Source organism: Microcaecilia unicolor, chromosome 3, assembly GCF_901765095.1.
Source record: "Microcaecilia unicolor chromosome 3, aMicUni1.1, whole genome shotgun sequence".
Taxonomy (NCBI): domain Eukaryota; kingdom Metazoa; phylum Chordata; class Amphibia; order Gymnophiona; family Siphonopidae; genus Microcaecilia; species Microcaecilia unicolor.
Window position 1 is genome coordinate 427403946 of NC_044033.1, and position 24433 is coordinate 427428378.

The following is a 24433-nucleotide window of genomic DNA, read 5'->3' on the forward strand; positions in this document are numbered from 1 at the left end:
TATTTCAGTTAATAAAGTTGCAGCTGTGCACAATGTCTTTCACTCTTACCTAGTGCTCCTTGGTCTAGATACCAAAGAATGAGAGAATGTATGTTTGGGGGTTGTGGTGCAGTGATTTTATAAATATATGACCTAGTAATTTTCTCTGACTGAGAAACTACAGGGGCCTAGTGGAGGTGCCTAGTGGTTAGAGCACTGGTCTTAACATCCAGAAGTGGCCGGTTCAAATCCTTGTGATCTTGGGCAAGTCACTTAACCCTCCATTGCCTCAGATACAAACCCAGTGTACCTGAATGTAACTCACTTTGAGCTACTACTGAAAAAACGGTGTGAGCAAAATCTAAATTAATAAATAATTAGTTTGATCCATGAGTGTCATAAATATCATAAGTAATAGATGGTGTTGGTTTTGTCACATTATCACTTTAATGTGTTGACAAGGAATTATCTACAACTGAAATATTATATAAATTTTGATTTGAGTTGGACATTTTGTAAGTGAAATTATTGCCGGTAGTTGTTGTTATGTAATTTGAGCCCTGCAATATAAATATCAAAACCCTTTGAAGTTGAATAGGATTGTTCTGAGCCATCGTGCAGTTTGACTCACTGCACCACAGATTTTCTGGACTGCCTCCTCCTCCCTATCCTACCCAACCATCTTCAGTTTACTTAAATGGGTTTGAATTTAATCCAGACCACTTCATTTATCCTAACTTCAGATTGTTCATTTGAGCATGTATAGATGACTGGCCAAAACCTATCCCTTTAATCTGTTTAAATGGATTCAATTTATAATCAGTTAAAGTTAGTGAAAATCCATTTCCCATCATCTACCCACTTTCCAGTTTCAAAAAGCCTAATATACATTGAGACTGAAACAGTGCTTGTTCAGTGGTTCTTATTGCTGCAGAATAGTGTGTTCATTCTACAGGTGCTAACTAGATGATATTAGAAAAAACAACTAACATGGAACATTGTTTGACTTTATAGGTGGAGATTCCTGATATCGAGAACGAAGAGAAAAGGTATCATTTGTTCCTAGAGCTATTAAAATCTAGCCACACAGACATGGAATTCCAGCACTTGGTTTTACTGTTACAAGCCTGGCCACCTATGAAAAGTACAAGCCTGTGAGTATTTATCATACAATATATATATTGCATTAGACTTTTGAGTTTGAAAAATACCTTTAGTTGTGTTTTTAATCAATTGTTTGTTAAAAATGAAACAAAGGTATATAGGTTTTTGATTAGTTTTGTGAGGTTTTTCATCCAGAGTAGCCTTCATTCAGGAGTAGCCTAGTGTTTAGTGCAGCGGGCCTTGATCCTGGGGAATTGGTTCTTTTGACTCTGGGCAAGTCACTTAACCTTCCATTGCCCCAAATTCAAATAAGTACCTATATATACAAGTAAACTGCTTTGAATGTAGTTTCAAAAACCACAGAAAGGCAGTATATGAAGTCCTATTTCCCTTTCCCCTCCTGTGAGGGAGCATAAAAAACATGGTATTCAGAATGTCTGCAAAGTACGGTTATCAGTTGAAAGATCTTAGGAAACTAAAAATGAAGGTTTACAGGTAACCACTTTTTCTTCTCTCTTGGTATTCTTATTATATGTATTATTTTCATTTTAATCAGTTTTGCCATCATATTTTCATTCAAACTTTTCTCCCAGCTCCTTCCATTTACTATACACTGACAGTTAATAAAGGTTATTTTGTAAATGTTTGTGCATATCCCTTATGCAGTATAACTTAAGGATAGTTTCTCTCTCTCTCTCTCTCTCTCTCTCTACTTTAAATCATCAGAAGTCAGTCAGCCTTTTATCTACCCTTGAAGGTGAGCAGTTAAATTACCTTTTTTATGGGCTACTCAGCAGTGTCATCTTTCACTTGTCAACAGTTAGGTGAAAAGCTAGTTCCTAACTCTCACTTACTCTGAGTGTCATGTGCCATTGATCACATTCTGTTTGAACTTAGAAAATAGGCTCCCAGTAGGTATTCTATACATTTAGCTCTGCTGAATGTTAAAGGGCATATTTCTTTTTTAAAGAAAGTAATTATTTCATGCCCTTTCGAGAAGTATGAGGGATGATCCCACAGAGATTATTCACCTAGCATCAGAGACCATTTACTGGAGACTTTGGCCTTGAAGAAATTAAAGAAAATTTTACAGTGAAATCTTGTAGCATTGAATTAGCCTATCACTGTCATGTCTTTTCTTTTTTCATGTTAATATGGTTGTTTGTACACACACGTGTTCAAGTAAAATACACACACACACTAACACACAGATTTCTGTGTGTGATACACATGTGCATATGTATCTATATACAGTACTGTGAAAAAGGTTTTGCCCCTTTCTGATTTTCCCCTACGTTGCTGAAAAATCAACTTGAAATGAAAATGATACTAAGTGGAAAAATGAAAAACTCAACATGTAAACTTAGACAATTCTATACAAATATTCTCTTAGCCACAAAGAGAGAATCCCAAGTCACCAGATATTGAAGAATTTTATGGTCCTATTCTAGGTTTCCCTCTTCTAAGTCTTATTAGGGGAGTGGACCAGTGACCCAGTATTCAGTGACAATGAACCAGGCATTTCACCAAGTACTGGGGGAATTAAGGCTGCCACATCAAGACCTCTAGACTCCATCTCGTTCCAACAGAATTGTATATGTCTGAAACTTTGGAGATAATAATGTTCTAGGTCCTCTTTATGTACTGAGTTTGATCTTATTCTGCTATATAGAGATTACTACAGACTTGTAAGTTTTATCTATTAGACTGATTGTCCAATGTCAGATAAAACTTGGGGAAATCTGTTATCATATACATCTGATTCCATCACTAAGTGTAGTAGGAAAGAGGAGAAGAGACAGTTTCTAATTCCAAATAGTGCAACTTTATTTTATTACTCACCAAATGATATACTATTACAATGCACGCATATGTTCTTACAGGAGGAGATTTATATGGCTCGGGTCTGACATGCCTCAGGGATTCTCTCTCCTTTTGCATCAAAACAAGTTGCCAGCTTTTATACTGTTTTGACTGCATTAAACTCTATGGGTTCTCATGGAACTCCTTATCAAGTTTTTAATCAAATTCCATCCTGATTGCAAAATGTTCTCGTCTTGCAGAGGTGTGAACAGCTCCCCTTTCTGAGCTCCCCGTTCTTTCACACCTACCATAGGTGTTGATAACCAGCTTCTTGTATTTCTGATCAGTTTCGTTTCCCTGCTGCTAACCCTCCTTGTGAGGAATAGAAACTTAAGCAACAGACCAACCTGACCCAAGTCATTCAGCAAGCAAACCCTTAGGCCTCAAATCTAGGCTCTAGGTTTTTAAACTTGGGCAGTAAGCCTCAGATTGTACCATATTTCTACATATATAGTCACGAGAGAAAACAGAGGAAGCTGTTAATGGTTATACAATAAGGCTAGTTACAACTAATTAGCCTTATGAACTACTAAATCCATCACTTGCCCAAAAATTGCAACAAGAATTATTTGAGAAACCACTCCCAAATCATAACACACACAGCTGTTAGCAGCATTTACAGTATATGTGTGGAGCCCTGATCCATTTAAGTGGCGTACTGGACCAGATCAGGGAGGGCAGCCTGACTATAAAACAAAGCAAATATCATATGGGGATGGCAGAAGTGCAATATTTAGGGCTCAGAGTACCAAAAAAGAGTTCTGGTACAGACAGATGCCTTGGCATATGGCATTGGGGCTGTACTTGGTCAAGTGAATAGCAGAGGGGAGGAACACCCCCTTCTGTATCTGAGTCGCAAGCTCCTTGACAGTGAGGTAGCCTATTGCCACTATTGAAAAAGAGTGTCTAGCCTTAGTGTGGGCCTTCAAGAAGTTACAACCATATCTTTATGGGTGAGACTTTACTGTTATCACATGTCAAGTCCTTGGAATGCCTCAAGTGCTCTACCAGTGATCTTACCTCCCAAATAGCCAGTGCTTTTTTTGTGCCGGTACGCAACGGTACGGGGTACCGGCACCTTTTTTCACAGGTCCATCCAGCGATTCTCCTCCCTCTCCTGCCCTCCCCTCTTCAGCGATTCTCCTCCCTCCCCTGTCCTCCCCTCGCCTCGCCAGCGATTCTCCTCCCTCCCCTCTCCCCCCCTCTCCAGCGATTCTCCTCCCTCCCCTCTCCCATGTCAAACTCCCTTCAACTCACTGTCTCTAACCAAGTCGCAGCGGCGAACTGGTGGGCGGCGCTAGTCAAGGCATCAAGCTCCTCCGTCGTCCTTCGCTTCCCTGCCTTCTCAGCATGCGTCCCGCCCGCCCTCGCCGAAAGGAAATGACGTCTTACTAAGAACACTTTATCAATTAATAGCTTGGGAGAGCAGTCCTTCTTTAACGGTATTCTCGTGTCCACCAGCCTGGTCTCTTGTTAGTAGAGTTGTTATTTCATAAGTACCTAGGCATATACGCTGGTCTACCTGCTGTCACTCTAGCATTTAGACCTCCCGGATCTCAGCTGGTGTGGCATCTGGCCCTGCTCACGGGCTTCTGCCCATAAGGGGTCTGCTCTCCCCCCAGGAGAACTCTGCGCAGGCCAGTCCTGCACCTTCTCCCTGCTGAGGTCATCTGGTTGCTCTTGTGTTAGATCAGACATCTTTGGTGTCTGCTGGCCGCTGCCATTCGCTATCAGCACACTGCTAATTTCTTAACACTACCAAAAAAAAACTGAACAGGGAAGGACCCTTTTACTGCTGCATTTGTTCACTGCACTCTGTGTCTGGAGATTACAGATAAAAAGACTCTGAACCACTCCAGTGGGTGATGACCCTTACTCTATGCACTTGAGTCTGACAATCCCACCACTCTACCACCAAAAAAAGAGAACAAAAGGTCTGTCAAAAAAATGCATAGCCACCCGCCTGGGGTTTCCCCACGGCTACTTAGAGGGTCTATCCCCAGAACAGCTCAGGTCCGCCTGCATCTGCCCTCCTCCCACTGACTGGGTCCCAGCTGCCTTTGGGCAAGTCTCCCGCTCTCAAATTATCCCCAGTGATTTCTAGGTTACTGGAGGCACACTCCCAGTGGTCCTACAGTTCCCAGAAAGCACTCACAGACCCAACACACAAACCACCAGGATTTTTTATCAGTCCAGATAGGCAGAGGCAATAAACTAAAAGAAAATGTTTATTGTCTGAAAACTTGAACAAAAAGTGTCCAATCAGCAGCAATAACAGGTAACTGAAATATGGATCAATTATAACAGTAACTAAACATTTTTTTTTACTTTCTAGAAAGTACATTGGGAGATCAGGACATATAACTGCTTACCAGTTATCAGATATAACTGTTTTACAGGGCTTCAGCAAAGAGCTTTCTCTCTTTCTTCTCCCAGGCTAAAACTGGGGAAAACCAGAACAATCCAAATGAAAAGAGCTCCTGGGCTAATCAGAGCCCAGTCAACAAATTAAAAAAAAAATAAAAGCTGGTTACTTCACTATAGGCATTTTCTTTACCTGTGTGCTAACTAAAAGAAAGAAAGGTCAGTTCTTTGTAACAGCTTAAGTAGAGGAGTGTGGTAGCCGTGTTAGTCCACTCTTAAGGTTATCAATAGAAATCAAACAAAATAAAACATGGAAAAGAAAATAAGATGATACCTTTTTTATTGGACATAACTTAATACATTTCTTGATTAGCTTTCGAAGGTTGCCCTTCTTCCTCAGATCGGAAATAAGCAAATGTGCTAGCTGTTCCAAAAGTTTGTTCACTTGCTTTTTCATGCGGCTGAGGAAAATCATAAGAGATCTACAACCTATACTCCAGGAGGATGAATTACTGAAAGAGATATTCCCATCCCCACCAGTACTGGCCTTCCGACAGCCACCCAATTTAAAACACAAGCTAATCAGAAGTAAACTTCCATCACAGACTGAAAAGGAACAGAAGGGCACACTTCCCTTTAATTTATCCAGTTGCAAACTATGCCAAAATATTTCACAGGACCCCAAAGTCATCCACAAAGGAAAGATATTCAACATAAAGGGATCTTTCACTTGCTCATCTTCCAATGTGGTATATATCATTCAGTGTAAAAAATGTAATGAAGGATGCTATATTGGAGAAACAGGCCAGATGCTTAAGACAAGATTCAATTTACATAGACATCATATGAACAATACTGGTGCCAGCAGGGTTCCCACGCCTGTTGGTCAACATTTTACAGGACCAGGACACTGTACCAGTGTCTTCACAGTGAGAATCCTGAAAGGTAACTTTAAAACCATACAAGAACGTAAGACCTTTGAAGTCAGAATGATTGAATATTTTAACACCCAACAGAAAGGACTTAACAAGGATCTGGGGTTCCTAGCCCATTATAAACCATAAAGCTGTATATCTCTGTTGATTACCCTCCCCTCACCTATCCACACCCATCCTGTTAGAATATCAATGATATGCTTTGATGTCCCCATGCATACTTCCTGCCCACCCCCCTCCTCCCACCCTGTCAGACTGTCATAGTAATGCTTGAATGTTTTCACTTATATACACTGTCAGCTAGCACATTTGCTTATTTCCGATCTAAGGAAGAAGGGCAACCTTCGAAAGCTAATCAAGAAATGTATTAAGTTATGTCCAATAAAAAAGGTATCATCTTATTTTCTTTTCCATTTGTAACAGCTTAAAACATAACATATGCCACCTGCTGGCCAAACTAGAGAAATGCACTTCAAGAATTAATAAATGCAGTTTTACAGAACATTGTTCTGTCACACCATGGGAGGGGGTTGTTGCCTGAGCAGGTATTGGGGCTTATATTGTGGGAGAAGCAGTGTTAGAAAGCTACTGCCACATATATGTTATGGAAATTCTGCTCCCGCAGTACTTGGAAAAACTTAGATATGCAGCCCTGCACCTGTTCTACAAGAGTCACTACATTTGCCAGAGCCTTTTGTAAAATACTGAATTTATCTGTTTTTCAGCCGGGGAAGTGTCAAAAATAAACTGTATAGTGTGATACAAAACATCATTATTCAAATGAAACTTGGTTTCAATAACTGCAGCCTAATCTCTCAGCCCTTGAAATTTCTTCTCTCTTCTGGGTACCCTTTGCTCATGTCAAGGGAAGGGAAATGGGACTTGATATTCCGCCTTTCTGTGGTTTTTGCAACTACATTCAAAGCGGTTTACATAGTATATTCAGGTACTTACTTTGTACCAGGGGCAATGGAGGGTTAAGTGACTTGCCCAGAGTCACAAGGAGCTGCAATGGGAATCAAACTCAGTTCCACAGGATCAAAGTTCACTGCACTAACCACTAGGCTACTCACAAACACTATTTTCTATAAACAAGGTAGCTTTATTAGCAGAAAAGCTGTAAAATCTAGTCTCTGACCGTCTAAAAAAAATGAGAGATCGTTGGGGTACTCTGGAGCTAGTGTTTTTTGTCTGTGATTGCTCTAGAAAGTTTGTCAAGGACAGGTTATCTGGAGATGGATGGTCTCTTCCACATTCATCTCGGTCAGGTTCTCTCTGCCTGAGCATAATGATAGTGATAGTAATGCACTCTCAGGGATGTTCAACAGCTCCGACTGATAACTATTAAAGAAATTCTCTGGTAGAATGTCAGGCAATTTAGGAAAGTTATTAAGACAAAAGTTGTTTCTCATAGTAGTATTTTCCACCATCTCCTTTCTGTAAAAGGCCAGGTTATGTTTCACCAAAGAAGAACTCATGCAGTAGTTTGTTCCTAACCGTGCAGGTCCTCCATTTTAAAACAAAAGTCCCACAGTATTGCATCATGAACAGATACCTTGAATTCCAGCACATGCAAACTAAATGCAGCCATCCATATGGCGAGAATTCTAGTGTAGTATTAGCAAGCCATACTTCTTCAAGTACTTCTCCATATCCTTGAGTGGAATGCAGAGATCAGTAATGACAAATTGCCTGACCACTCCCTAAATGGCAGCTAGGTCTTCATATACTACTTTGAAACACCTGACTTCCCCACATTCAAAACTATTCCCTTTCTCTTGGCTTTTCAATAATAAGTGGTGCACTTTTCTTTCTTTTTTTAAATTTTCTCTTTGTAAACCCGCCTTTTTATTGTCAAAAGGTGGTATATCAAATAAAGTAAACCATAAATTGCAGCAGAAGCTTCCACTGTTTAGGCTTGTATGAAAAAAACTCTGTGGCAAAGTGAGCAGGGGAAAGTTTATGCATTTGGGATCAGTGACACATCTGCTTTATATCTGGGCAGGAGACACACAGGGCTTCTTGTTCTGTCCAAAGAACTCTCAGGAGTTCCAGTACTACCAGATCAGGACACTGGGAGGTCATTCTTCTGTCTGGCTGAGGGTTGATTGGAACACCTAAGGCTAAGTCCTTCCACTTTCCCATGTTAAAAATGAGAAGGCACAAATAAAAAAAAATCCAAGAAAAAGGTATGATGCAGTAGTGATCCTGGTGGCATGACTAGCAAGCTGCCACCTTGGACCTCTACAGGATTTAATTCTGACAACATATTTTTGATTAATGCAATTTCCATGTGTTAAGCTTAGAGAAGGACTTTTCAAGCTACAACTTTTATGGTAATTTTGCACCCTTCTGTGTCTGAATCCTGTGTCTCAAAAATACACAACTCTGAAAGTCGTATATAGATTGATTCAAACATTCAGAAATGAATCTGCAAGCTGTGAGTTAAATTAACAGCCTCACATTTAATTGAATTGTCATTTAGTGCTATTGACCTTTACACAAAGAGTAGAATTGTGTTATCCAGTTATGTCTATCCATTTGTTTGTTAAACATATTTGAAGAAAAGGTCAAGTGTATTTTAGACACAGTATGTTCTTTGTATTTGTTTAGAGTTCAATGTTTATGAATCAACAGAATCTGTATTTACTGAACCTTTTAATTCTTAAGAATTCTATTGAAGATAGGATATTTTTTTCTTTTTCAGTGCTGTTTTTGTATGACAGCATGTGTGTGCTAGCTAAGGAAGTATTAACTATAGAAATACCTACTGTTACCAAGTGGAGCATTGTACTTCTTAGGTTTGCAACTAATTCAACCGTGTCTTGAACCCCAAAGGGAGAAAGCTTTGAAGTGGGCAACCCTAGGAAGCTGCTACTCATTTACAGTACCTCAGTAATCAGCAATATCCAATGGAGATATTAAGATCTGCTTCCGATGGCCTGCTGGTGTACCTCCTATGCTTTCAGACTCGTTGCACCAAAGACTTTAGAATGGTGTATTGGTGAATGAACTAAAGAATATCTCTGTTAGTGACTAGACTTTGGGGCCCTTTTACTAAAAGGTTGACGAGTGACAATGGGAGCCCGGCAGTAGGTCCCACCCCCAGCGCGCTTCATATCTGGTGCTACAAAAATATTTTTTATTTTTGTAGCACCAGTGCTTACCCAGCAGTAATCACTGCCCAGTTACCGCCGGGTTATCATGGGAGGTGGCAGTCGAATTGGCCGCATGGTAAGTGGTTCTCTTACTGCACGGCCATTTCTTGTCGAGAAAAAAGGACTGCCTTCTACCCAGTGTGGTAAAAGAGGGTCTCAGTGCACGTTAAAAACATGTGCTAAAGCTAGCGCATGCCTCCTTTTACCACAGCTTAGTTAAAGGACCCCCTTTTTGTGTAGTAAACATTATATAATGGATGGGCTATGTTCATTGCTGTTCCGTTATTAATATTAAATGAAGGCATTTAACAAGCCTTATTTGCATTTGAAGCATGCGTAAACTGGCATTTAAATGTTTATCTTGAGCCCATTGTACAAAATTATATTATGCACATCTCAAACTCCAGTGCGTGCAAATGACAAGTGGGCATGGTCTGGGCATGTTTTGGATGGGACAAGGGTGTGGCAGGTAAATATATGTTTATTCCCCATGTCAGAAGGGGATTAAACGTGGATGTTCTACAAGATCAACATCAGGAGTTATACCTGCTACCAAGCATGCTTAGGATCTGGTAAACAGCCAGGATTGTTTATCAGTCCAGACAGAAAGGCAATAAACTAAATTATTTATGGTCTTAAAAATTGAACAAAGAACAAAAATGTGCAATCAGCAGAACAATAACAGGTAACTAAAACATGGATCAATTATAACATTAACTAAACATTTGTATACTGTATCAACAGTACCTGGGAAGCTCAGGATTTATAACTGTTCACAGAGGCTTAGCAAAGAGATCTGTCTCTCCTCCCGGGCTAAGACTGAATCAACAGCCAATACTACTGGGTAATTTCAAACTCCAGGCCAATCAGAGCCCAGTCAACAAGTTTTAAAAGTATACTGCTCACAGTCCTGTAGATTCACTTCTTCACTAAGGTGGTCTTTTACTAAGGTGCGCTGGCATTTTTAGCATGCGCTAAAAATAAGAGTACGCTAAAGACGCCCATAGGAATACATTGGCGTCTCTAGCATTTAGCGCATGCCTATTTTAGCACGCACTAAAAACTCCAGCGTGCCTTCGTAAAAGACGCCATAAGTGAAACTAAAGAGGGCATCCACTTTTCTATAACAGCTTTAACATAAAACATACACCACCTGCTGGCCAATCTAGAGAAATGCATTTTAGAATTAATAAAGGCAATTTTACAGGCTTAAAACACACTGTTCTGTCACAACACTGCACTGTATTACTTTTTAAATACATATTTATAAATCATCGTCTTCAAACCCTTCTTAAAAGTAACATAACTAGGGGTGCGCCTTAACTTAAGTGACAAGATATTCCAAAAAGTAGTTGCCTGATATGAAAGCAAACAGTTTCTTTTCTAATAATTCCCCGAGGACTAGGAAAAGAGAATAGGGGTGAATCACAAATATTATATTGTTGAACTAAAGTTGAATAGCATACCAAGGAAAGTGTGTATTGAGGGCTTACACCAAAAACAATCTGTTCTAAAATACTTATGAAACTTGAGACAAACTGACCTGCAAGTTATAATCTTTCAGGATCTCCCATGAAGGGTATTCCTGTGCAGTTTATTATTGACGATATTCCAAAGCCCATTGTACAGGAGGCAAGAAATTTAGAAGTAATGTTAGATTCTAATTTGACCGATATACAAGTTCAGATAATCATTAGGCAGCTATTTTTCAGAATACAGTTTATCAGGTATCTGGTTGTCAGTAGTTAATGGCATTCATAACAAGAAGAAGCTAGTTTTATGGGAGGTACTCATTCTGAAGATACACGTGGTATTCTGAAGGTACACGTGGTATTCTGAAGATACACGTGGTATTATTTGAATATAGCATTCAACTCAGGATAGCAGGTTCTTTATCGGGTAAGCGGGTGCTCATTTGGGTATCCATCACAAACATAAGGTGACATTCCCTCTGGGGAGGGGCATGAACCTTTTGTCAACTTTTAGATTCATCAGGGAAATACACCTTTAAGGCTAGTGTGATTTCACCTACACAGTAAGAATGGTTGACCTCTCAGGCACGCTGCATAATACATTCAATTTTCAAGCGCTGACAGTCCATAATGTGCGTGAGGGTCAAACTAAGAGTACGCTAGAGGTTAATCCTTCATAGGTAACATGATTGTCCTGCTGCATGCTGATGGACCATGGGCCTGTTTAGGTTGACTTCCAGCCACTCTCATTGTGACATGGGTGTAGCTTGCCACATAATGCGCCACAGCATAAGGTTCAGGAAATAGGAGACTACACAGCAGATGATACTCAATATTGCTGCAGTTGCAGTGAGTGCTTGCCAACACCAGGGGCGATGGCATAATGAGAGGCAACCCGGGCACTCTTCATTCATAAAATAATATGGGGGGCACATATAACAGATTTCTTCTTTCTTATATACTCCCTTATACAGGTCCCCATACTGATGACAGCAATATTTTATGATAGTCGATATTGTTGGAGGTGCAGTGGGCGCTGTTTCCCACCATAGGCGATGATTACAGTGAGCAGCATAACAGATTTAGTGACCAGCATAGGAGAGATTACTGGGTGACTGCTCCTACATAACAGGATATAGGGGGCATAGTTAAATGATTTCTTCATTATTAGGTATTCACGGTTATGAGTCCCCAGTAGTTTTAACAGCATTAATTTCCTCGCAGGCTAAAAACTGCACAGGCCACATTGCCTTGCGGCGTTCACATTTCAACACTTGATTCCTCTGCATTTTTTAATACTGTGATAATTTGTTTGACTTTAGCTTCTTCCTTTGAAGAGTAGCAAAGTCCAGTGCATTTTAGCAAAGTCCTATGTTTTCTCTGGATAAGGAGCAGGTACGGACCTAGTTTGCATCATCGCTATAAACCATTCTTCTAGTTGACCTTGCCAATGCATGGAACAGTAAAACCTTATTACCTGGTAGCAACCACTGACTTTGCTGGTTTAGGCAAGAGTAAACCACATTACCTGGTAGTAACTAACAGGGTCAAAGGGACCTTGTGTGTAGGACTACCTGAGTTCAAGGATGGCTGCAGCTATAGCTAGAGCAGGTGGGAGAACCGTGACAAGTGAGAATTCACTGTCAGTCTATGGTGGAGGGTCCTAGCCTGATAGAGTACACAGCAGCATGTTTTAGACCAACTCAAGCTGAAACAATGGTCCATCATGAATTTGATTTGCCGTATGATTGCTGTGACATGATGATGTAAAGACCTCGGGCAGTCCTCCTCTTCTGCAGAGAGGGGCAAGTGCTAAGGCGTGGCCTATCTCAGAATGGGGGGGCTGAAGGCATCAAGAAAAGAGTCAACAGAAATGGAGGGGAGGTGCTTTTACGGCAACCCCTGATGAAAGACGTATTGGTAGTGCATGCGCACTTCTACTGTTTCTGCCCAGATAGTGCTGGAAATGGGCTTTGTGAGTATGGTGACAATAATGTGTTGGAATTGTGTGACTCACTAGGCTAGGTCTCCTGCCCATGATGGTCGAGATAGAATATTGCCAAGAACTAGGATTCATTTATTGTATTTGCTGTATATTGTCAATTTCATGCATGTATGGATTAATATGAGAATGTAAAATGTGTTCAACTGGTGCATGTAGTGCCATGCTGCGGCCATAATAAATCCACTCTTCTTCTTGGATGATGTATCATCAGTGGTTGATTTTGAAGTGTCGCGTGTGAGTTGAAGGAAAATGCCAGAGTGCCACCTGCTCAGTTTGTAGAAATTGTTATCTACTAGAGTATTGCACTTTGATACACCATTCTTTTGTTTATGGTTATGTTTATTTAAAATTTGTTATAGTGCCTTTCAGGCAAAATCAAAGTGGGTTACAGTTAAAATAATTTTAAAACAATTTGAAAAGAACTACAAAATCAATAGGACAGATATAGCAAGGATAGAGATTCAAACAGAATCATAAAACAGAAGGAGGAAAGGAAACAGAAACTGAAAACCTGCTAGTCCAGCTGGGTCCCAGCATCCGCAGGGAATGCTTGCATGAAAAGGTGCATCTTCACTAATAGTTCTACATTTAGAATAAGATTGTTCAGATTAAATATCAAGGGGAAGGGAATTAGAGACTGATGGGGCAATAGAAAAGAAGGCAGATTGGTGGATTGATTCTAATCTAGAACAGCAGACAGGTGAGGTAGTGAGACGGTGAGAAAATAAGGAATGTAATGAGCAGGAAGGAATATACATAAGTATTGCCATTCTGGGGAAGACCAAAGGTCCATCAAGCCCAGCATCATGTTTCCAACAGTGTCCAATGCAGGTCACAAATATCTGGCAAGATCCCAAAAAAGTACAAAGCATTTTATACTGCTTATCTCAGAAATAGTGGATTTTCCTCAAGTCCAGTTTAATAATGGTATATGGACTTTTCCTTTAGGAAACAGTCCAAACATTTTTTAAACTCTGCTAAGCTAACCACCTTTACCACATTCTCTGACAACGAATTCCAGAGTTTAATTACATGTTGACTGAAGAAAATATTTCTCTGATTAGTTTTAAATTTACTACTTTGTAGCTTCATTGCATGCCCCCTAGTCCTAGTATTTTTGGAAAGCGTAAACGCATCACGTCTACCCATTCTCTCATTATTTTATACACCTCTATCATATCTCCCCTCTTTCACCTTTTCTCCAAGCTGAAGAGCCCTAGCCACTTTAGCCATTCCTCATAGGGAAGTTGTCCTATCCCCTTTATCATTTTCGTCGCCCTTCTCTGCACCTTTTCCAATTCAACAATATCTTTTTTGAGATGCGGCAACCAGAATTGAACACAATATTCGAGGTGCGGTCGCACCATGGAGCTATACAAAGGCATTATAACGTCCTCATTTTTGTTTTCCTTTCCTTTCCTAATAATACCTAACATTCTACTTGCTTTCTTAGCCGCAGCAGCACACTGAGCAAAAGGTTTCAACGTATCATCAACAACGACACCTAGATCTCTTTCTTGGTCAGTGACTCCTAACGTGGAAACTTGTATGACGTAGCGATAATTCGGGTTCCTCTTCCCCACATGCATCACTTTGTACTTGCTCACATTAAATGTCATCTGCCATTAGATGCCCAGTCTCCCAATCTCGTAAGGTCCTCTTGTAATTTTTCACAGTCTTCCTGCGATTTAACCACTTTGAATAACTTTGTGTTGTCAGCAAATTTAATTACCTCACTAATGGGTAATAATTGAGGAAAGATAGGAAGGGACACCTTAATGTGAGACTTTATGGGCTAATGTATTTTATGTTGAATGTGGAAGATGATGGTGTTGTTTAAAGAAAAGGAGTTATATGATAAAATATACAGGAGTGGATGGAATGGGATCAAGGGAACAAGTGTGTTTTTTTGTTTTTTGGGGTTTTGTTTTTTTATTATTTTTTACATGAACTGTCTTGCTAAAAGCTGTTAGTGAAAGAATGTTAAAATTAGACCAAGAACTAGAGATAGAAGTAGGGGAAATCTGTTCTTGTTGAGCTGGAATCCAGAGGAATAGAAATCAGTAGAGAGAGAACCAAGATGACTTGTTGGATGAAGTAGGATGAGCAGCATGGAGTGCAGTGATCTTTGAAGAAAAATGGTTGACAAAATCAGAAGGAGAAATATCAGTTGGTATTTGTGAAATTTCTACTCGTGATCTTCTATTTTTTTTTATATACTCCCACATATATTAAGTTTGGTTATTGTTTTATGAACCTTCTTTCTGAAATGTTGCTTTATAGATTTATTTATTGTGCAAGATTCATTCCATTAATCTGGTATTGTATCTTTACTTTCAGCGCATGCACACGTGATAATCCTTGGGTAAAACTGGGTACAGCTATGCTTTGCAGCTGCACACATGAACAAAAGGAGAACGTGGGAAATGAAGTTTTGAAAATCTGCCGCTCTTTATATAATACAAAGCACGTGCTCTCTGTAGAGGTGAGTTGTGTGGAATTGCTTACATCATGGCCACTTAAAACCATATGACCAAAATTCTGACACAGGATTAGCTTGTTTATGAAAGTAGTGATGATAATGTTTTCCAAATATTAAGAACAGATTTAAAATACATTTCTAAGCAAGTTTATAAAATGTTTTTATTTTCACAGGCAAGCTATAGTGCTTCAATATTTTGAAATCATAAATATTCATATTGCTACCTCCAGGACAAATCTTTCAATTCTGGCACCTGAGCTGTTTGAAAACTAATGCAGTGCCAATCAAACAAATTTCAAAAGACCACAGGATAAATCAAGATATACCATATACCCAAAATAAATTAAAGTAGAATTGATCTTTCAGAATTTCCTAAAGAACTTAAAATGAACTCACATTTAAGCATTGCAAAAGATTTACATAAAATAATCTTTGGTTGAGTACCTTTATACCTAACAAAGCTGATTACAATGCCAAATTCAAATGATTGCTTTCTTTTTTTAGGCTTTCCGACTTCCAAAGGTCTACATTTTAATTTGTAATAACCTTCCTTTAGTCATTAAACAACAACACTCTTATTTTCATTTTTGTAAAACTTTAAAGACATTTTTATTCAGAAATATCTTCATTCAAAGCCAAAGCTTATCTTTTTAGTTTACTGTTGAGATATTACCGTATTTTTTCGGACTGTAGGACGCACCGGACCATAAGTCGCACCTAGGTTTTCCTCCCAAATTTGGAGGAAAAAAATAAAGGGCATCTTATAGTCCAAAAAATAGTTACAGGCCCCCCTCCCTGTTCCAGGCACCTTCCCTCCGTTACAGGCATGCACTCCCTCCGTTACAGGCACGCACGCACTCCCTCCCTCCGTTACAGGCTCCCTCCCTCCCTCCGTTGGAATTTTAAAACTCCTCACCTCGTCGGTGTGACTCGCGGTAGCCGCAGCGCTTCAGCGTGCACGTCGCTCTTCACTCAGCCAGCCTTCTCTCTCTCAGCTCTCTGGTCCTGCCCACAAGGGACCTACTCAGGGGCTGCTGGGAGTTGTAGTATTTTCCTTTTCTCCAATCCCCCAGGGGAAAAGACTCCTTCCTTTCTCTACCCAGTCTCCCTCCCTCTTGAGCCCCTCATTTGTCCATGTGCCTTCATTGTCCCTCTCACCCTCATATTGCTCACAGTATGCAGGCCAGAGGCAGAAGTGTCCATATTGTTATAACGGAATGGCTCAGCTTATATAGGCCAAGACCAGCAAAGGTGAGATCTCAGGTAAATACTCCTACAGAGCACCCGTATTGACATCCAGAGGTAGCCGGTTCAAATGCCACCTTTGCTCCTTGTGATCTTGGGCACGTCAGTTTTAACCCTCCATTGTCTCAGGTACAGATTTAGATTGTGAGCCCTCCAGGGACAGGAAATACCCAGTATACCTGACTATAACTCATCTTGAGCTACTACTTAAAAGGTGTCAGCAAAATCTAAATAAATAAATAGATACATTGATCACTATCATTTAGACCAGTCACTCCCATCCCAATCCTTGGAGCAAACATTTGCATGCAGTTGAGGCAGTGCCTGCAGATCTCTCTCAAGCATATTCATTGTGGATATCCTGAAAACCCAATAGGACTAGGTGTGCCCCAAGGACTGGGTTGGGAATGGCTGATTTAGACTATTATAATTGTTTGTAAATGATCCTCTCCAAAAAGCAATTAAAGCTGATACAGTTGGTGCAGAAGACAGTGCAAAAAAGAGTGCAGTCATATTTCTCCCAATCCTGCAATAAGTGCATCAGTTGCTGATTGAATCTAGATTGCGTTTAAAGCCCTGTGAATGATTTTTCATGTTTTTTTGTTTTAAAAAGCCCCAGTATAAGGCAGATCTTGTAACACACAGATTGGTGCATGGCATTTCTCTCCCCACTCCACCAACTGCACATACAGCTTCACAGATGAGTTCTTTATTTATTGGATTTATTTACCGCCTTTTTGAAGGAATTCACTCAAGGCGGTGTACAGTAAGAATAGATCAAACATGAGCCATAGACAATTACAGCAGTAAAAATATTCAAAAACAATACAAAGTATGGTATGGTATACTATTTACAATGTCAACACAATACGTAATAGAACATTATAATTGATAGCGAAGGGTAAAGCAAAGATGTAACATAGAATGGTAAGAAAGTAGGAAGAGTTAGAAAGTAACTAAATACAAAATACAGCAGCCAGATTTATATTCAGCAAAACATGATTCAAAAGTGCCAAACCCCTTCGAGAAAAGCTGCATTGGCTCCCAATCAAAGTCTGCACTCTAGTCCACAAAATTATATACGGCGTAGTCCCAGGATACATGATAGACCTTATAGATCTACCAGTAAGAAACAGATTCGGATCGTCAAGATCATACCTAAACCTTCACTACCCAAATTGCAAAGGATTGAAATACAAAGCAACTCACGCATCCGGCTTCTCCTACATAAGCGCACAACTATGGAATGGCCTCCCAAAAGCGGTGAAAACAATCCATGATCACCTGAACTTCAGGAAATCACTAAAAACCAACCTCTTCAAAAAGGCCTACCCCAGTGACCCATCGTAAACCTCTTCACCCAGGAACATAACATTACTAATGATCATACTGGACATCATGCAATCTTCATCCCTCCCTATCCTCCACATATACCTCATTCAATCACTATACAACCTTGTATTTGTTATCAACCGACTGGGCAAGCGCTTTTGACAATACTATGTAAGCCACATTGAGCCTGCAAATAGGTGGGAAAATGTGGGGTACAAATGCAACAAATAAAAATAAATAAATAATAAAGTAGATGACATTTAAAGAAAGTTGCACATGAGGCCAGAGAAATGGTTAAATATTATCTCAGCTAGGGTAGGAGTGCATAAACATGTCCTGCTCAGTATATGCAGCCTGAGTCACTCCTTGTGTGTGTGAGTGAGACTAACGAGTTAGTTACTTCTTCCAGTAAAGGCCTGGTTGAAGAGCCAAACTTTCACCTGCTTCCTGAAGTAGAGATAGTCTTGTGTTAGGCGCAGCCTTTCAGGCACTGCATTTCAGAGTGTGAGGGCTACTTCGGAGAAGGCTTGCTTGTGGTATCACATCGTGTAATGACTTTTGGAGAGGGTGTGGTTAGTGAAAGTCCTTGGGAGGACCTTAGTGTCCTTGGCGGTGTGTGGAGGATCATCCTATTTTTCAGGTACTCAGGGCCATTTCCTTTCAGGGCCTTGAAGATCAGACATAGAGTTTTAAATTTAGCCCTGTATTGTACTTGTAGCCAATGAAGTTTTTGCAAAAACGGTGTGATATGGTCACGTCGCTTGCAACCTTCTGTGAGACTTGCTGCTGCATTCCGAATCAACTGGAGCTGGTTCAGGCCCTTTATAGTCAGACCATTGTATAGTGCATTGCAGTAATCCAGTCTTGATGTTACAACTGCGATAAGATTTACCTTCTCGATGTAAGGAGAGAGGCAGCGTAGCTGTCGCAAATAGTAGAAGCAGCTCTTGAAGGTTGCTTGGATTTGGGGAATCAGTGTAAGTGTTGAATCTAACTGTATTCCAAGGTTCATGACTTGTGATTTGAGGGGAAGTTCATACTTTCCAAAAGGGATTTTGATGTCAGGTATGTATTCACTTGTGTTAGGGACCCAGAGAAGCTCGGTTTTACTTGGGTTCTTTATCTGCATATAATTTTAAACTAAATTCCATCTAGATTCTGTGACTCCTGACGCAGGTGTTTCTCACCGAAACCCAGATCTATGATTGTTTTCCTTTTGGTGGATATTTGAGTCCATTATTGATTTTTGTGTAGATTTGTAATAAACAGATTTGTTTGACACAATATCAGACCCTTTGGGTTTTCTTCATTGTGGAAGGTGTCTGGTCTGCTCCCTACTCCTTTTGTTTTAGTTTGGTTTGGTTTGGGTTTTTTATTTTTTAGTTTAGCCCCTATATACCACAGTGTCACTCCTGACTTCTCAACAATTATTATTGTATTTCCCTAAGGAGAGATTATACAGTACACACTGCTGAAAGCTTTTGTTTGTGGAATTCTTTTGTCATTGATTATTCATGTGGAAAGGGATTATTTGAAATTCCATAAAATGGTTAAGACTTGTTTTTTTTTTTTTGTTTGTGAAGAATAACTTATGTTTGTGTTTGAGTAGATGTGATTTAAATAAGACTGTATTTTATAATGCTTATTTTATCCTAATTTTGTAAAATGTTTTGATCGTCTTTGGTATGGCATATAATCAAACCGAGTAAATGAAGTGAAATGAAATCCATTCGGAAATCCCCTACATGGCTGTATTGCAAGGGAATTCAATTTGCAGCCACGGCTTTTCACTTGAAGAAGGATAGAATAGAAAATAAAACCTAAAGTGATGTATTCCCTGCAAATTAGATCCTTTTTGATGAAGTGGACCTTGTTCTTAAAAGCTCTTGCCTCAGTAAATTGATCAGTATATAAGATGTCACCAGCCTCTGTTGTCCTTCCATATTATATATCTCCATCAAAAATACCAGCTTAGAAATATTTCTTCTAGGTTTCATTCCAAACCAGTTTCTTTTCTTAAAAAGAATAATTATCATTTAGGTATCATCACTCATTTACAGAATTCACACTTTTGAATGCATTGTAAGCCTAATGCTCACGAGAAAGCCGATGTACTAAGTTGCAGAGATTTTCTGGGAAATGGTTTGCTAATACATGGAAAATATCATGCATTACTATTCAAATCACTGGGATTTATGTTTGCAATTAAATTCACACAAAATCACAGACTTTATCACAGAGAAAGTTTTCTACACTTCTGTGAGGTATTGTTGAGTTTGCAAAGAGTATCATTGATAACATTTTCCTCATGCTAAATTGCTAATAGGCTGATTTTCCTAACTTTGCAGACACAAAATTACAGTGTTAAAATGGCAAACATTACACACAAAACTTTGCAAACGTGTACGCATTTGCTGGATTTTTTACACCTGTAGAGAGACATTTAAAAAGGATTTTCAAATCAGAATTGGTATGTTCAGGTTGGGACTTCTCAAGTACTGGTAGTATTTTAGAATAGGATCTGATGGTCTGGAGCCAGTTCTAAAATACACAGGTGGTCTTTTACTGAGCCGTGATAGCGTTTTTAGCCTGCGGTAGAAATCAGCTGATGATAAACGCCAAGACACCTATAGGAATATAATGGGCATCTTGGTGTTTACCACCAGATGATTTCTACCTCAAGCTAAAAATGCTACCACAGCTTGGATGTTTATGTGCTGGTTATTTGTGGCAGGAGTATGCATTTTAGAATAAAAAAATCTAGAATATGAATGGGGCCAAAACAGGCACATAAACGTTTGCTATGAATTAACAAGAAGAGATTCTATATATGGTGCCTAAACAATTGTTGCTGAAATCAGTGCCGACTAAGCGTATTCTATAATTGGTGTCTAGATTTAGGCACCGATTATAGAATTGCTTAGTTGATATTTCAGTACCTAATCATGGCGTAAATTCCAGCACGTAGATTTAGACACATTGGGCCATTTTCTGTAACTAGGCGTGTAAATTTCAGAATGCCCACGAAACGCCTATTTCCACGCCCATAACCATGCCACTTTTGCCAGCATGCGTTAGAAGTTCAGTGCACATCATTACAGAATACGCTTAGCAACTTTTGTGCCTAAATTCTAATCAGTGCCAGTTAGTGCTCATTATTGCTTGTTAAGTGCTGTTGTCAGCTCTCATTAGCTGTTAAACTTGTTACGTACGTTGTTATAGAATCTGCGCCGGTTTTGGTTCGGATATCTAGGTATGCTATATAGAATCCGGGGATTTGTAGGAGTATTTTCCTGCTGTCTCACCTTTGCTGGTCTGAGGCCTAAACCATCCTATATAATAATTTGCACCTCCAACATTCCATCGCTGCCTGGATTCGTAACATCTCATGACATCAGCCAGCCTCCAGCGTTCCATTCCCCCTCACTGCCCTGCCCTCGCGTCAAAACATAATGACGTCAGAGGATGGAACAGTGAGAGGGAAGGGAACGCTGGAGGCGAGCTGACGTCAGGATGTTACCAACAGAAGGGAAGCCAGCCAGGCCAGCCAGAAAACGATGAGGTACAAAGGAAGAGAGAATCACGGCACATCGAGGGGAGAGCAGAGCAGAATCGATGGACATGGATGGAAGGAGAGGACAGGAGAGAAAAGAATTGCGGGACACAGGTGGGAGAGCAGGGAAGAGGAGAATCGCTGGACATGGAGGGGAGGGAAGGGAAGAATCGCTGGACATGGAGGGGAGGGCAGGGGAGAGACAAAAAATCGCTTACAAGAGAGCCTTTCTAGGGCCTGTTTCATTGTTGAGGAAGCGGGCTGGGTTCCACTAGTTCTTTTATAACTGATAAGGATTCTACAGCCTGTGCCCTGAATACATCTGAAACCCTCAGAAACCAGCTTTTCTACAAAGGAAAATGACTGCTTGGCATACCCATGATGATTCATGCAAGGACACATTATTTACTGCAAACTAGCCTCCAGTTATCTCCTGGGAAAGAGTGGATGAGCATACCTCACAAAGGACACATGGCTCCAGGAATCAAGAGGGAGGTTTGCTACCATCAGCCTTGTCTGATAGGAGTTTCTTTGCTAATGACAAGGCCTCTCTTCATGACCATGAATTCTGCTGGACAGAATTACATTGTTTGTGATTGGTCCATAGGTATCATCTGACCCAGAAAGATGCCAACGTTGGACTGAAGGGAAAAGAACAGAAGACCTGTTGGTGGATAGATGACTCTGATGAGGAGAGAGACTGATTTTCTTAAATACCAAGAAACTGAACTTTCCTTGTCATAAAGCTGACAAGGTCAGTTCCGCTGCAGCACTGAGGCCTTACCCAAAAAGACTGTGTAATCAGTATTCAGAGTCAAGACCTTGGACTTTATTCCTGGACTGAGATAGACTCGCAGGGGAAAATTCTGTTAGAGTCTCAACGGTGGAATCTAATTCTTCATCCACTGAAAGTTTGCAATACGGTCTCTTAGGTGAGAGAACAGGATTTATTACCTACAGTCGGGATAGTTAGTCTAAGGTTTTGGCTGTGAAAGACTGGTTTTTCAGGACTGGTGGTTAGTGACTTACTAGCTGCTAAGTGTTTATTTTGCGCAAAATATATTTGGCTAAATAATTCTGTATGAGAGATTACAACAATCAGATATCTTTATATATCTAGCTTGGTGATAATCTATATTTTTGGTAGTACAAGTTTATTTTTGTAAATCTGCTTTGCATTTTGTGCCACATATTTTTATACTTCTAATAAATAATAATATATATCTCCATTTGTGGCATTGTTCCTTTCATTGGTACAGCTAGTCAGAAGAGTCTAAGGACAAATAAGAGGTACACATCCCCTAGAAACGAGTCCAGAATAATTGCTGTTTAGTAGTGTTTTGTCAGCCATGTACCTCAGATTATATATTAGGAGTTTATCCTTCTAATATATCTCCTTACAGGTTTATGTGCTGGAACAAAAATGTTGGTGTAAGTCCTTTTGGAAACAGAAGTATTTTTTTTTTCCAAATCTGTTACCTGATATCCCTTGGCAGTTTCACTGTTATGGGGTGGGAAGGTATCAGCCACTGGAGAATAAAGGGGGGAAACCTTCCCTAATCCCTCCCGTGGAGTGCTGCTCAATAGCAACCCTTTTCTGAAACCTAGACATCCCCAGGTAGCAGGTTAAAAAAAAATCGACATTATTCCTTTTGGATACAGACATGCATTCCCCTTCTGAAATGAGAAACACATGTTTATCTTTTAGGCCTGCCCTAGTTCCACCCACAACACAGCCAGACCATGCCCTCTTTTAATGTACACATATTAGAATTTGACATATATACCTGGCTTTGTAAAACCGGGTTTTGGATGCTTGTATAAATATCTAATTGCCAGTTCCTGTATTTCTACATCGCAAAGCACTTCTAAAATAAGTACCAAAATATGTGAAAGTAATTTGGCTACTAATAGTGCCTTTTTAGACGGAATGTTCTCTGCATCAGGGAAATTGGTCACCTAAAGAATATGAATATTGTTTTTGACCACTGGATGAAATTTAGTAATCAGAATTGATATGTCCAGGTCAGGATGTATACAGTTACTATAGACTTTTAGAAAAGGATCTGCCAACATAGAGCCGTCACTAAAATACATGCAGGAATGCATGTACGTGCAGTGGGAACAGCCATTTAACACAGATACACATTGAAAATCCGAACAGAGGAACTCGACAACTTACACATGTAAGCTACATATACAAATAAGAATTTCACAATACACACATGTATGTGTGCAAAATGGCAGGCATACATATGATATGTGTAAGCTGTGAAACACCAATTCGCATGTGGAACTTAGATGTGTTTCTTACACATGCAAGTTGGTGTTTCACAGCTTATACATGTCACATGTATGCCTGCCATTTTGCACACCTACAAGTGTGATTTAGCCATAAAATTATAAGGTCTATGTCCCGCAAAAGGCAGGTGAATCTTCAACTGCTCCAGTGTTGTACATCACTTTATTTTCATGTGAAGTTTGGGTGGAGGAGAAGACATCTTGACTAGTAAGTTGAATACTTTCAGTGGGGATGATATGTGGTTATAACCAAGACTGCATCATGTTTGGCTGCCTATATGGATGACATGGTGGAGACTTGACAGCCACTGTTTAAGCACAGGTGACTGGGGCCCGCACAGAGTGGCATGCGCAGCTCTGATCACCTTGGTGTGCGGACTGGATGGACCACGCGGGTCTTTCCTTTCATTTACTGTGTTATTGTATTGACATAATTGCAACATCCTGATAGGAGGCTCCAAGTCTTTATTATTTTGGTTTTGGAGCAGGAAATAAACAATGGGGGATTAAAAGGGAGAACTCCCTAATCTCTCCTTTAAAGGGCTGACCCAAGCAAGCACCTCTCACCAATCCGTGTGCTGTAAATAAATATTGGGCCTTTCTGAAATGGGGAATACAGTGCACTCAAACCATGCCTCCT

At 40.0% G+C, this 24433-nt stretch overlaps 1 protein-coding gene across 1 annotated transcript in view; it reads left to right on the forward strand.

Annotated features, from left to right (window-relative positions):
- The window catches only part of NBAS (NBAS subunit of NRZ tethering complex), an 892343-nt gene that overhangs the window by 806093 nt on the left and 61817 nt on the right, over positions 1-24433 (forward strand). The window contains exons 49-50 of the mRNA XM_030198850.1: positions 994-1133; positions 15221-15365. Of these exons, the coding sequence (XP_030054710.1) occupies positions 994-1133; positions 15221-15365 (285 nt within the window). The remainder of the gene's footprint in view (positions 1-993; positions 1134-15220; positions 15366-24433) is intronic.